Source organism: Maniola hyperantus, chromosome 4 (assembly GCF_902806685.2).
Source record: "Maniola hyperantus chromosome 4, iAphHyp1.2, whole genome shotgun sequence".
Taxonomy (NCBI): domain Eukaryota; kingdom Metazoa; phylum Arthropoda; class Insecta; order Lepidoptera; family Nymphalidae; genus Maniola; species Maniola hyperantus.
Genome location: NC_048539.1, coordinates 8,151,966 through 8,165,411, shown reverse-complemented (window position 1 = coordinate 8,165,411; position 13,446 = coordinate 8,151,966). Strand labels below are relative to the sequence as shown.

The 13,446-nt window shown below is 35.0% G+C and overlaps 2 protein-coding genes across 4 annotated transcripts in view; both read left to right on the top strand.

The window, feature by feature from the left end:
- LOC117997054 (multiple C2 and transmembrane domain-containing protein-like) overlaps positions 1–13,446 on the top strand; it is a 47,166-nt gene that overhangs the window by 8,631 nt on the left and 25,089 nt on the right. Inside the window, exon 1 of one of the 3 annotated variants that reach the window (XM_034985229.2) lies at positions 8,904–9,137. The exons of the other annotated variants lie outside the window; for them this stretch is intronic. The gene's annotated coding sequence lies outside the window, so the exon portion shown is untranslated. Of the gene's footprint in view, positions 1–8,903; positions 9,138–13,446 lie in introns of those variants that run through there. 3 annotated transcript variants of the gene reach the window in all.
- On the top strand, positions 1,097–2,215 carry M6 (neuronal membrane glycoprotein M6). Its single transcript, XM_034985241.2, has one exon. It carries the CDS (start codon positions 1,236–1,238, stop codon positions 1,983–1,985), a length of 750 nt encoding a protein of 249 aa, XP_034841132.1. The 5' UTR covers positions 1,097–1,235; the 3' UTR covers positions 1,986–2,215.

The following is a 13,446-nucleotide window of genomic DNA, read 5'->3' as shown; positions in this document are numbered from 1 at the left end:
CAGTGTTTTCACCTGTCTAAGAAAAATATTTTTTTAAATTAAAGTTTTACGGTTTTTAGGGCGCAAAAAAATATAGTGTTAATTTTTTTGATATAATAGGACAAATATTAACCATTTAAGACCAACTTAAAAAAATTGTCAAGTAGCCTATTGCTTCTCGGTAAACGTACTCATACAACGCCATAATATTATGTTTAAATTCAGTGCGGGCCGCGCCGCCCATCGCAACGCGCGACGCCCCGCGTCTCCGTAAACGAGGCCTAAGCCTTTGTTTGCACTTGGCACTTGCTTGACACTAAGAGCGGCTCAAAGAGCGGCGACCCATGGCGGCCACACAGACGATGCTTGCCACAGAACACTAATACTTGTACACGTAATACGACGTGACGGGTAAGCTATCGAGTCCATAGAGATAGTATACATTCATCTAAGATCGAGTCACAATGTTTGACACGTTTACAATGTTACCCATGTCGACTGCTCATAAGCCATGTCTGTAGATGTAGGTACCTATTTTCTACATGGCCATGACTTGGCTAGAGTTGGCTCACCTACCTTTATCTATATTATGTAAACGTGGTCGATACCTACAGTACAATTACTATTGTTTAGTAGTCAATATTTGTATTAACCGATCAACAACATTTGTATTAAACGTTTTTTATGTGAAAACAAGTAAATAACTAGTTATTGAGAAATACAATGATGCCACGAATTCTCAAAGTTTGTTTTGCAACTTAAGTTGTATTCCTTGAAAAAAATCGGTTACACGATAAGGGACAAAAAATAGGTTAGCTGCGTCTCTCTTTATCACATTAGTAACTTTATCTGTGCTCTCTTTTTAGTGTGAATGAGAAAGCAAACGTTCCTTTGTCTAGATTTTTTACTCCGTCTACGTGATACTATAAACAAGCACCGCCATTTTCTGTGCTAAAAATAGGTAGACTGTACACGGTAAAACCATAGATATTTCTCTCTTACAAGCTCTATTAGTTTAAATCGTATACCTACCTACCTGTGATACCTAGGTAGGTACCTACCTACCTACTCTTAAGGAATCATAGAGGAGTTTTGATTTTGACAGATGTGAACCACTTTGACGACTGACGTTGACTCATTCCGTGCTCATTCCGAATGGTTCGAAAGTTATTTTATAAAAAAATAATCTGAAAACTAAAGTTGGAAAGTGAATTTTTGCAATTATCGAAGTGAAAGAAGAACTATACAGAAATACAATGGGAGACGGATGTCAAAGATGCCTTACGAGGGTTCCTCACGCCACCCTCATAGCAACAATAATGTGCTGTTTGGGCGTGGGGGTGTTTTGTGGTACGATGTATCGAGGTTCTGCGCTTTCGATATTAATGTTTGACGAAGTTTTTCACTTTCGACTGATTTGGATTGAAGCTCTTCAAATGATTTTCATCGTAGGCAGTGCTTGTATGGCGGCGTTAGGATTCATGTTGTTGTGCCTCGGGTGTCTCACGACAGGTGCTACGAGACTAAAGGTATACCGAGCGTGGAGAGCCCGTGTGGGCGGCCGTATATCATGCGCAGTCTTCATGATCATTACATACATACTAACATTCGTTTGGTTAATACTACTTGGCTTTTTAGTTATAACAACATTCCTTTTCACGATATTTTGGAAACTCTGTTCGAAGCCGAAAAACATCGAACTATCGACTTGCATTGACTTCACTCAATTCGATTTCATGTTTCCGTCATCTGTAAGACAAGAGGATTTAAGGATATGTGAGGCGCACAAGATAAAGCTATTCTGTAAAGATTATGTGGAGAAAGCTGAGTTTATGTTTATCCTAGCTATGGTGTCATGCTTGCTTGTGATATTGAGCTTGGTGCATTACTTGATGTGCTTATCTGCAAATTATGCACACATCCGAGACCATGAGAAGTTCCAGGAGTTGCAGGAGCTCCAATATCTCACCAGCCCGGACCTGCACGCTTCTAAGGATAGATTCTAGTATATGGCCCGTGCGCCTTTGCTGCGCTCGCTCGAAGCCACTACCAAGATGTGACAAAGCAGAAAAGTAACTGCATTTTAAAATGTCACAATTGTGTTTACAGATCAAAATTATACATCAAAAGACTGATATTTTGTGAACGATGCTAGAACTCACAGTTCTCGGCTGTAAGTATTACACATTAAGCTTTATAAGTAAAATAAATCATCAGCTTCGCTTTCTAAAGTTCAATGTGTTATATTTACTGCCACGTGCATGTAAATTAATTACTAATTTTATATATTTGAAACCCAGTGTATTCATTCTTATTTTTTGCTGCAACACAACATTCCTTTAAATTAAGTTTACATTGTTAAACAATATTCTTAGAGAATTTTATTTACATAATTAAATTAGTGTAAGGAATTGACTATGCTAAAGCATTACTGTAAATTTTTGTTTATTTACACAGTCCCATTCTCTTTGTTAGAATATATTATGTAGGTTAATATTGATGTGTGTTTGATCTAGATTCTTCCAATTCCAGTTCAAGTATTATGATACAAGTTGCATCAAACTACAAATTACTGAGGTCCTGTTGCATGTCAGATAGTCAAAATTTCATTAAAATTTGACCATCAATAAAAAGCCAAGTGGGCTATACTCAACCAATATTCATACATCTATAAATTAAAGGTAACAAACCGTTACTTGTGCAACCAGTTTTGGTCTTATTTATTCATGTACCCATAAGTTATGTACAATGAAAAGATGCGCACAAAGGACAACTTATCTCTACTGTAGAGTGTAGAGATTTGATCTAGCAGCCCTAAAAAGTGGAAAAATTAGATTTTGATAATGCTCAAAGTTTAACACTAACATAACTTTAACTGCCTGATATACAACTGGTGCTTCTTTTCCTTTTTCTTGTGTTACATCACAGAAACAAAGTTTAAAATTTAAGCGTTGCTATTGTATATTTTGGTAGTATTTATACAATCAAATGAAAATGTTTGAAGGAATTGATAGATCAAATAGTTGTAAGGTAAAAGTAGTTAAGAGAGAGCTCACAACAAATGACAGCAGTTCAAAAAATTTAACCACATTATTTCTTAACCTATTTTTATTATAATAAAATATGTAATGGGTAATTTTCTCAAACGTTTCTCAAAATATTAGTCATGTGAAGACATGACTAATATTTTTCTTAAAAATTTTCTTAGCAAAGGCTAAGAAATTTTTCTAAGTACATAATATTATATCTATTAATGCAGTAGTTTTTGAAAGCATAAAAATATGTTTAAGCCAACTTGAATTGTGATTCACAATTAATTGTTCAATGTTTAGTACAATAAATATATAGATTAAGAGCTGCACAAAATTTATATAACATAGTTGTAAGTTATATAGTTATAATCTTAGTGATCAATTAGGACAATTTATGAATTATGACTTCATTATTGGTAGGTATAAAGTCAATCTTTTGAAATATTTTACAAGCTTAGATTTTTGTAGCAAATTGCATTTTATAAAAGAAAATTCCCACCTAAATTTAATATTGCAGCAGCTATTCATATTCGATAAGACTTTATTTTGGTGCAGTGCTGGTAGGCTTAACTTACTGTTAGACTACCTATTTTTAGTAGAATTTTAAAAACAATACTAGAGCACTGGTTTTTTAACTAACTAATTACTGACTTGATTGATAAATCGAAATAATTTTGATAAGTTGACTATTGCGGTTACAATTTAAATGTGCTCATTTTGTTGGTTTACTTCAAAAATTCATTGCAAATAAAAATGATCAAGTAGTACCTACTTCTGTACCAGCTTACAGCTATACTCTCCAAGAGATTTCTATAAAACTCTGGTCTTGACCAGTTCATAATAGTTCTTTGTCAAGACAAGATTTAGAACTCAGTTCATTCATAGCTGTTGTCAACTGTACCTAATTGATGATATACGTATTTTATCCTAGCTATTATTTTAAAGACCCCAAATAATATGATGTCTTAGAAAAAATCTGTGGCCTATTTTCTAGAACTTTTACCGAAATTTTCACTTAAGCTTAAATACAATTTTTATCAAGCTTTTCTAGCACTATGTATTTTTAAGTGTTGTTTTCTAAACATAAATTTTAGCAGGGTATTTGACTGTGGAAAATATACCACCAATTCTTTGCATACGAGGAAATAAACGTGAAGCGATGAATCCGGCACATGTGAATATTTTTATTTCACCGAAGAGGAATAAAAATATTCACGTAATATATTACTTATCAACCAAGGCAGCTACATCCTGATAAAACTTATTTTATGGAATTACAACACATCACAAAATGTTTAGAATTTTCTTATTACTACTTTTGTAGTTACTAATTTTACTAATTTTAATCAATTTTGTACTAATATTAATCAATAGTTATAAGAAAGAAAATATTACGATTAGCACATGATTAGCATGGCTAAAGACGACTGCAAAAACGGAAAAATTATGATTAAGTATTTAGAATCGTTACGAAACAAATTTTTTATGATCATGTCCAGTAAGAGCCCGCTTTGTTTACGTTTGTACGAATTATTTATTATACTTTACTAAGTATAGAAACCGATATATGTACATCTATCGCCAGCGTAAAACTTAGAAATAAACATGTAGGTAGGTGCAAAATTATTATGTTATCTCACAAAAACTTAGGATGTGCAAATTACTTGTACTAGTAGTCAGCTATTTTACATTACATAGTGATGACTTATATTATAACGTTAACTACAATATAAGTACCTAATCATATTATTGTGGGCTATTTGTCTGCCAGATTATATTATTATTCGACCCATATCTTTGTCCGGTCACTCTATCAATTATTATTAGTAGTTCTAGTTACATACATACTTTAGATAATATTATATTATATTCTTGGTGTTATTATTCCTGCTAGTATTTTTGTAGCTACTATGTACGTCTTAAGTTTTATAAAAATAAAAAAATCGTTTTTAATTCTTTGTTTTCAATTTATCAATCGATTTACAAGAAAATATTTTTCCCTTCAACTAAACAAAAATGGGCCTATACAGACACGGGGGTGTGACTCAACGGGAATAACCCATAATAACCCTGTAGATAAACGCCCAATGGAAGGAAATAAGACGATCCTAGAGCTCTGCCGACATATATTATGGCTAAGAGTCTACTTTTTACTAAGCTATTATATTATAGTGATCGAGATTGATTTGCTGTTGCCCATTGAGGAGTCCGTCCTCTATTTCCGATACTGTTTATCAAATCTTTACCTTAACGTACATGATACCAACCTGACAGACCTTTGTAGAAAAAAAAGAATTGTGAAAATCGGTTCAAATTTTCCGGAGTTATGCAATAAAATCGATAAAAAATTTGGTCCCATATCCCGACGAATACCTAATTATTTTCGGGATAAAAACTACCCTATATTATATTAACCCGGAGTATCGACTACCACCGTACTTTTCATTTAAATCCGTTCAGAAGTTCTCGCGTGATGCGCGCAGACAGACAAAAAATCCAAAAAAAATGTTTTGAGGTCTATATCGATAATACTTAATGTTTCCTCCGATTAAAATTTTCAAAATACATTTAATGTACAGAAATCTTCCAGTTACAGTTTTATTATAAGTATAGATGGATATAGATAGATGCTCTAATCTCAAAACTTTTTACGGTAGAAGAACTAGGTATTTTGTGTTAATTATTTATTTATTTATTAGTTAGTAATATTGTGAGACTTCTATTTTTGTACACGTTATGTTTTTGATGGGATTCATATTATCCGTTACAGTTACAACCGACGATGGTTGCTTGCCTTCTTTTGACTAACGCCATCTTGTACCTATGCCACAAAATGGCGTCAGTTGTAATAATGTATTATTATCTGCAGAGATAATTTTAGAGTTATCGTCAAAAAAGTGGAAGTTTTTAAAAACTAAGTAACCTAATGATTAAAAAAATGCTACATATACCTACTACCTACTACTAGTTACTATGTTGTCTTATAAGATTCAATTTGGGAATTTATATTTTCTAAATTGTCTCTGGTCTGGTCTAGTGGGAGGCTTCGGCCACCCCTGGTAAGTTCCCACCCTACCGGCAAAGCCGTGCCGCCAAGCCATTTAGCGTTCCGGTACGATTCCGTGTAGAAACCAACCAGGCCAGGGGTATGGGTTTTGATGAAATTGCCATACCACTTCCAAGTGAGTAGCCCGCTTCCATCTTAAACTGCATCATTACTTTCCATCAGCTTTTTGGTATACATAGGTACTGCTATCTTATTGATTTACCTATCTCCTTTGTCTATATTCTTTATGGGAAAGGTACCTAACTACTACATATAATGGCGGAGTGTGGTCGAGCCGCAGCGTTTTTTTGACAACTCATACCATATTGTATTATGTACTTATTTCGACATACGCAACTCTCGGGAGTTCCATAGTCCTTTGGTAATACGATTACTATATTACGCCTTAGTCCGAAGCAAGCTCGAAACAAGCACCTGTGTCTGGCATCCGTACGAGGCAAAGTACGGGCTTATATTAGAAAAAGTACAAAAGGCCTTCCTAAGATACCTGTATAAACGTTGCTATGGATATTATCCTTTCCTATACCCAACCAAATTTCTGTTAGGTTGCTTAGGTTTCAACTCCCTGGAGGTCAGACGCATTTGCGACCAACTCAAAATTATGTGTCAAATTTTGCGAGGAGATGTTAATGCTCCAGAACTTCATAACCAACTGTGTCGCATACGTGTCCCTGAATCCAACAGTAATCTTCGTCCACGAAAAAATAAACTTTTCGTGGTCCCACATCATCGCACTGTTGCTAGATCTATGTCACCTATACCCCGTTCATTAGCATCATTCAACGCGCTTTTGGACAATAATGCTCAATGGGACCCATTTAATGATGGGTATATAATACTGGTTCGGGAGTTACTGAAGTACGCTGAGAGCATTGCATGAATATGTCATTCAATGTTCTCAGCGTACATATTCAAAATTCTTTGATCTTTTATCGTTTTGTATTTTATGTCTTTTTTCTTGTACCTTTATTTGTATTTAAATTTATTATTAATCATCTAGTTAGTGTAAGTGGCACTGCCGTTCTAATTAGATATAAAATAAATAAAAAAATAAAAAAATAAACTTACTTACGAATTATGATTAAGTAATATTGGGATAATAAACGCGGAGAGATACCCGAATATGAATCTCCGCCGCTATGCCAAGTTTGACAAAACAAAGCCGGGCAAAGTACGATATTATGAACTCGCGTGGAAAGGGATCGGGTACGATAGATGGCACAATATTGTGAGATTTTCTACCGTGTTAAACTTTTCATAAGCTTGTCTTGTGACCTATAAGAACTAAATATTATCTGTATTTTCGGGGATAAAGGGAGGAATAATGGCCAATTTTCATCTATTTAATAGAAGTCTCACAATATTACTAACTAACTAACTTTATATATTTGACATCAATTAATAAACCAATAAGTTGTCTATCAAAACTTACATGAAACAGGAAAAAATAGGTACGTAACTAGGTAGGTACAGTACGCGACAGGTCGAGATCGCAATCGGGGTGGGGACGCCCCGCACACCCACAAAGCCCCCGCGCTAACCCCTTGCGGGCTAGCGCGGTTTGGTAAAATCGGTGTTTATTTATTTTAGATTTTTTTTCTTTTACCATTTTTAGTGGCCCCATTGTACTAAAAAATAATATGCCTGGTTAAAAACGGAGTTAAAAATACAATTGAATATGTGTATAGTAGGTACGGGACAAGTCAATATGGCAATCGGTGTGGGGACACCCCGCACACCTGCACAGCCTCCGCGCTGACCTGGTGCGGGCGATCCAGGTGACGTAGGTATGGGTGTGCAGGACGTCTCCTAGCCTCATACCCCGATTGCCATCTCGACCTGTCTGTACCGAAGTAGTTGTAATTGATCAACGTGTAGGTACCTGGTACAGTGTTACAATTATTAAATTAGCTTTTTACACAGACCCCGTGTTTGTGTTGTTTTATGTAGGTACATAAACATAACGTTATTTAAATAGGTTGTTATGAGAGTACGACTTTAGGTAGGTATAGGTAGGTGCCTGATAGATATTACAATTTGAATTGCGTAAATTGTTTTTGTAGGTACTTAGAAAAAACCAATAGCTCAATGTTAGTCGTCAATAACAAGAGGATTGAAGAGGCCAAAATGTTTTGCTAATTATCTCTGAATATGCGAGTCAATCTACCTATTCGAGTCTCATTCTTTTTCACAGCCCATCCGTTTAACCGATTTTGACGTTTGGTACAAAGGTACCAGCATCCCAGGGACGAACACAGAACAGTTCATTTTACATAGGCTACTTTTTATCCCGGAAAATCCGAGTCCCCACGGTTGTTGTTCAATAACCTAAATCTAAGATTTGCAACACCCTTCCAGCATCAGTTTTCCCCTCCAATTATAATATGGGTACCTTCAAGTCAAGAGTAAATATGTATCTTCTAGGCAAGCGCGCTCCATCTTAGGCTGCATCATCACTTGCCACCAGGTCTGATTGCAGCCAAGCGCTAGTCTAAGTATAAATTTAAAAAAATCTACGAAGATTAAGTCGCGAGTGTCATCTTTTTGGTACACAAATAGCTTCCATCCCGAAGACGAATATAGGCTACTTTTATCCCGGAAAATCAAATAATTCCCACGAGATTTTTAAAAACCTAAGTAAATGTACGCGGACTAAGCAGCGGAAACCATCTAGCGTGGAATAAACAAATAAAACCGCTATTAACCGTGATACAGATTATCAAGAAAAATCAAAATACACAACGGTGACGTTGAATTTGTAAATAATTTATGCGACTACATTAGTTTATAAAGTCCAATTTCAATGTGTCACCAGTATACTAGTAAATGGCGAAGCGGTGTGAGAAAATCATTTTTCTTTTGTATTATTACAAAATATTTGCTATCGCCTTTTCTTTTCTTAGTCATTCAAAACGGAAATATATATGTACCTAGTGCTTACGTATGGATATGAATCCGTGATACAAAAAAATGATTCGAAGAACCGCAAGGTGGATTTCCCTTGGTCGTATACTCAGTCATTTGTGTACCTCGGTAACGATCGCGTCCACTTGACAGAGGTATGTACGCTCCATTGCATTCGAATTTAAATCGATTTTTAACGATTGATCCTTTAATTTATCAATTAAAGTGTCATCATTATGTATTTTATTAATGACCAATTAAGTTTTTGACCCGATTAGGCCGCTAAACATTGAACGTTAGACGATATATCTACTTAGTGATCATTTTGATGTCGTAACGTATTGTTTTCCTGAAAAGTAAAGCCTTAAATGTCTATAGTTTAACAAAGCTTTCAAGCTGAATTATTTATTAAGTATATAATACTTTTTTTAAATAGTGAAAAACATGTGCAAACCAACGGAGACGCGTTAAATTTATTAAATTAAATACGGTATTAATTAATTCACCTCTTTAAATTATTATCGATCTATTCATATAAAGTGATATTATGTCCTTCAAAAAGAAATGGTCTTTTAGGACAAAAGATCAACTCGAATTAAATCTTAACAATGCACCGAAGTGTACTGCAGATAGTAAACAAAACGAGGAAGTCAATGTCGTAAAATCAGCGACCTTACAAAAGACTGCGATGTCGGATGCTGATGAAATTGAATCATGCGGAAAAATCGACTTTGATACACTGTCGCAAGTTGAAAATACAGATGTTGTGGAAAAAAGTTCTAATGACTTTGAAATCAATGATGCAACATGTTTGGAAGTTGACACTGTTGCCCGTGAACTTTCTGAACAGTCTGAGCGGGTCGAGTGAGTAAATCTGAGACAGTGAAAAAAATACACAATGAATAATATGTTTAAATTGATATAAGTATACACCTACTTACTTATTTAATGATAAAGGCACGTAGGTTATAGGTACAGTATAAGATAAACTCCGTTATCTTTTTTGTTTTTCTTAAATAAAAAATTATTTACGCAAGCTGAATGTTCTGTTGCCTAGGTATTTTATAAATTAAGACGAGTTAGTGCCTATATTACAACTTTACCAGATTTTCTTCCTGAAGTTTTCCTAAGTATTTAGGTAGGTAGGTACCTACTTTAATTTGAATCCATGGATCCTATTCCTCTAGGTTAGGTACTCAAAAGTAAATGAGTGCCTAATACACGGTTAAAAAAGTTGTGTGAAAAGGACCTCTACCTATATAGAATTGTATATCTTCTTACCAAACCATTATTAGGTTCTAAAGAACAACTCTACGTACCTATTAAAAAAGGTCTTGTAAGCGATTATGCGCTGACGTCCATGCATTTAATTCTAATGGGTTGAATTTATGGGTTTAATTCTACAGGCATGTCGCCTTAGCATTAACTTTGCACCTAATAGAAATCTAAGGTAAGAGCAATGACAACCTTCCTCATAATCAATCCATCGCCGGCTCACTACATAGCACGGGTCTCCTCTCAGAGAGAAGGGTTTTGGCCATAGTCTACCACGCTGGCCATCTGCGGATTGGTAGATGACAACCTTAGTAGGTATGTATTGTCTAATAAGAACTGCGGAGTTTACGATAGGTAGAGTAGTGGTATTCAAAGAATTCTAAGCCTGAGTAAGCATTAGTTAGGTAGGTTGGTTCCACAGATAAGTGAATAAGCTTATCTGTGATTGGTACCTATTTAATAGCAGGTCTTAATAATAAATGAGCTATTTCAAATCGAGCTATTATTTAGGTTTTCAAAAATCCCCATCTTCCATTTTCCGGGACAAAAGTTCCTACTCTATAGCAATTCGTCCACGGAGCTATCTCGCTGTACCAAATAAGTAGAACCCGCGACTTATGTTTCAAATTATAGGTTTTTAAAAATCCCGTGGGAAACCTCTTTTATTTTCTAGGAAAAAAAGTACCGTAAGTATGTCCATTCCCGGGATGCAAGCTATCTCTGCCAAAATCGGCTAATTGGATGACCAGTGAAAAGCTACCAGACAGACAGACACACTCTCGCATTATTATTTGCACGTCTCTGGATAGTAGGTACGACATAGGCATTATAAAATCCTTGCAAGGACATCAAACAAAGGTAATTTCCTTGCTTACTCACTGCTAAACATAATCTCATTCTTTTGCTTATGCAATGTGCATAAAAATGCATCGGAAATTATAAACATTTACCTACCTACTGATATAGACCATTTATCTACATTTATGTGCTATATATACCTATTAGTATTTATCGATAATCCAATAGGGATCTACAGTAAATGCAAAATATCAGATTTGTTTGATATCTTGTAAGGTCTCTTGGTTTTAAATTGTATCTAGGTACTCGGAAATTGTTAATTTAAATAAAGCAAAAACCTAAAATCTGATTTTGATAGTTATAACTTGAAATGATAGACTTTTATACAAATTTTCAACCCCTATCGTACCCTACTAGGGGTGCAATTTCAAAATTCGTGAAACATGCAGGTAGGTACCTATCTATTTCTTCATTAATTTTAATCGAAAGCCCAAATACCTACAAATTTTCATGGATATAAGTAACTTGAAAAATGATGGACTTTCATAACCCCCAATGTGCCCCCAATTCATAATTCATAATTCCCTTGGGGGTGGAATTTCCAAAAATCCTTTTTTAGTGAATGCCCATACATTGTTAAAGAAACCTAACTGACAAAATTTTGCTTTGGCTGTACAATGGCTGTGCGTTTATAAATCATTTTGTCAGTCAGGATAAGTCTTTTTGTATGTAGCTATATAAATAAACGTGCGTCTCGGCGTCCGTCGCGTCGAAACATTCTGCCTTAAAAATTCCGAAGCTCCGCAGTGCGATCAGCCCCTCGAAAAACACCGTTATTAGAAGTTGATAAAAACCCCACAAAACCTGAAAAAATATTAATATTTAATAATACCTAAATAATTTAAAGATATCTTTGAAAGTCTCTCGCTATAACGAAGACGCGAGCATTTGCTATTATTTTTCCACTTTTTTCAATCGCCTGAGATTACTGATGTGTAATAAAATATTAGTAGTTATCTAATTCTTTTACTCAGCAATTAAAAACTGGTATAGTTTAGGTATATACCTAGACAGAATTATATTGAATTAATTGTTTTCTGAACAGATACCTATTGCGCATTACCTTTTCCTTAATAGTCAATAATTATACATAGATAAATAAGTATATTACTTTAGCTCATCTAAATAGTTACATAGATACAGTACGCGACAGGTCGAGATGGAAATCGGGGAGGGAACACCCCGCACAACTACACAGCCCCCGCGCTAGCCCGGTGCGGGCGATCACGGGGGACGTGCGGGTGTCCGGGGCGCCGTCTCGTCTCATACTCCGATTTCTATCTCAACCCGTCGCGGACTATCGGCGCTTACGAGCACGAAGAAACCATTGTTTTCATTTTTTTATAAAAATTAAATAAATGAATAAAATTTTGGCTTCTTCTAATCAGAAAAGCCGTATCTAATAACTACCCAACCACCACATTTTGTGTGATGTAGGTTCATAGTTAAACATCTTGAAATTTTGTAGGTATGAAGTAATAAAATAAATAACGTGTTTTTATTTTTGTATGTAGATACCTACAAAGAAACCGGAAAAGTTTTGACTTTTGAGCTGTTAAAATTCGATTTCTATGTAGGTATAGCTAGATACGCTCCTAATCAACAAGATGTCGATTCAAACCTGTTTTGCCCTTGACTAGTTTAGAGGCCAGATTCTTAGTTAAAGATAAAAAAACTTGCTATTCTTTGTGTTACAGTTGAAAGCACCTACCTATTTAGTATAACCAGTCGAGAAAACCCTTTATATCAATCTTTTACATAGTAGGTAGACAAAAAATCCATTATAAGATAATTGTGTATCTGTCACGTAACAATCGTTGATAAGTGTGGAAAATTACTTTTTAAGCTGATAACCGTTGAAATGTACCTATCTAATGATCTAACGTATTTTTTATTTATCCGAGCAACATAAACATTCTGAAAGTCAAAATGCGAGTAATCCTGAAAAGGAACATTTAAACAGTAAAAAATACATATAAAATATATTTTATCAACAACAATAGGTATACTTATTAATAAAAAACCCGATGAAGATCGCGATTTCATCCGCATGGATTTAGGTTTTTAAAAATCTTAGGTTTTCTGGAATTAAACGTAGCCTATGTCGGTCCCCGGGTTGCAATCTACCTCTGTATTTTTTGTCATCGCTACTTTTTATCCCGGAAAATCTAAGAGTTCTAGACTAAGTCGCGGGCATCATCTAGTATTATATAAATTAATGTTTGTCTGTCAGTTGGTCCGTTATACCTATGCGTTCGCGCAGTTGAAACTTGGTACAGTTGTTACCGGGACTTATGTTAAGTTTTCTATTCTTTTTAGGGTTCCGTACCT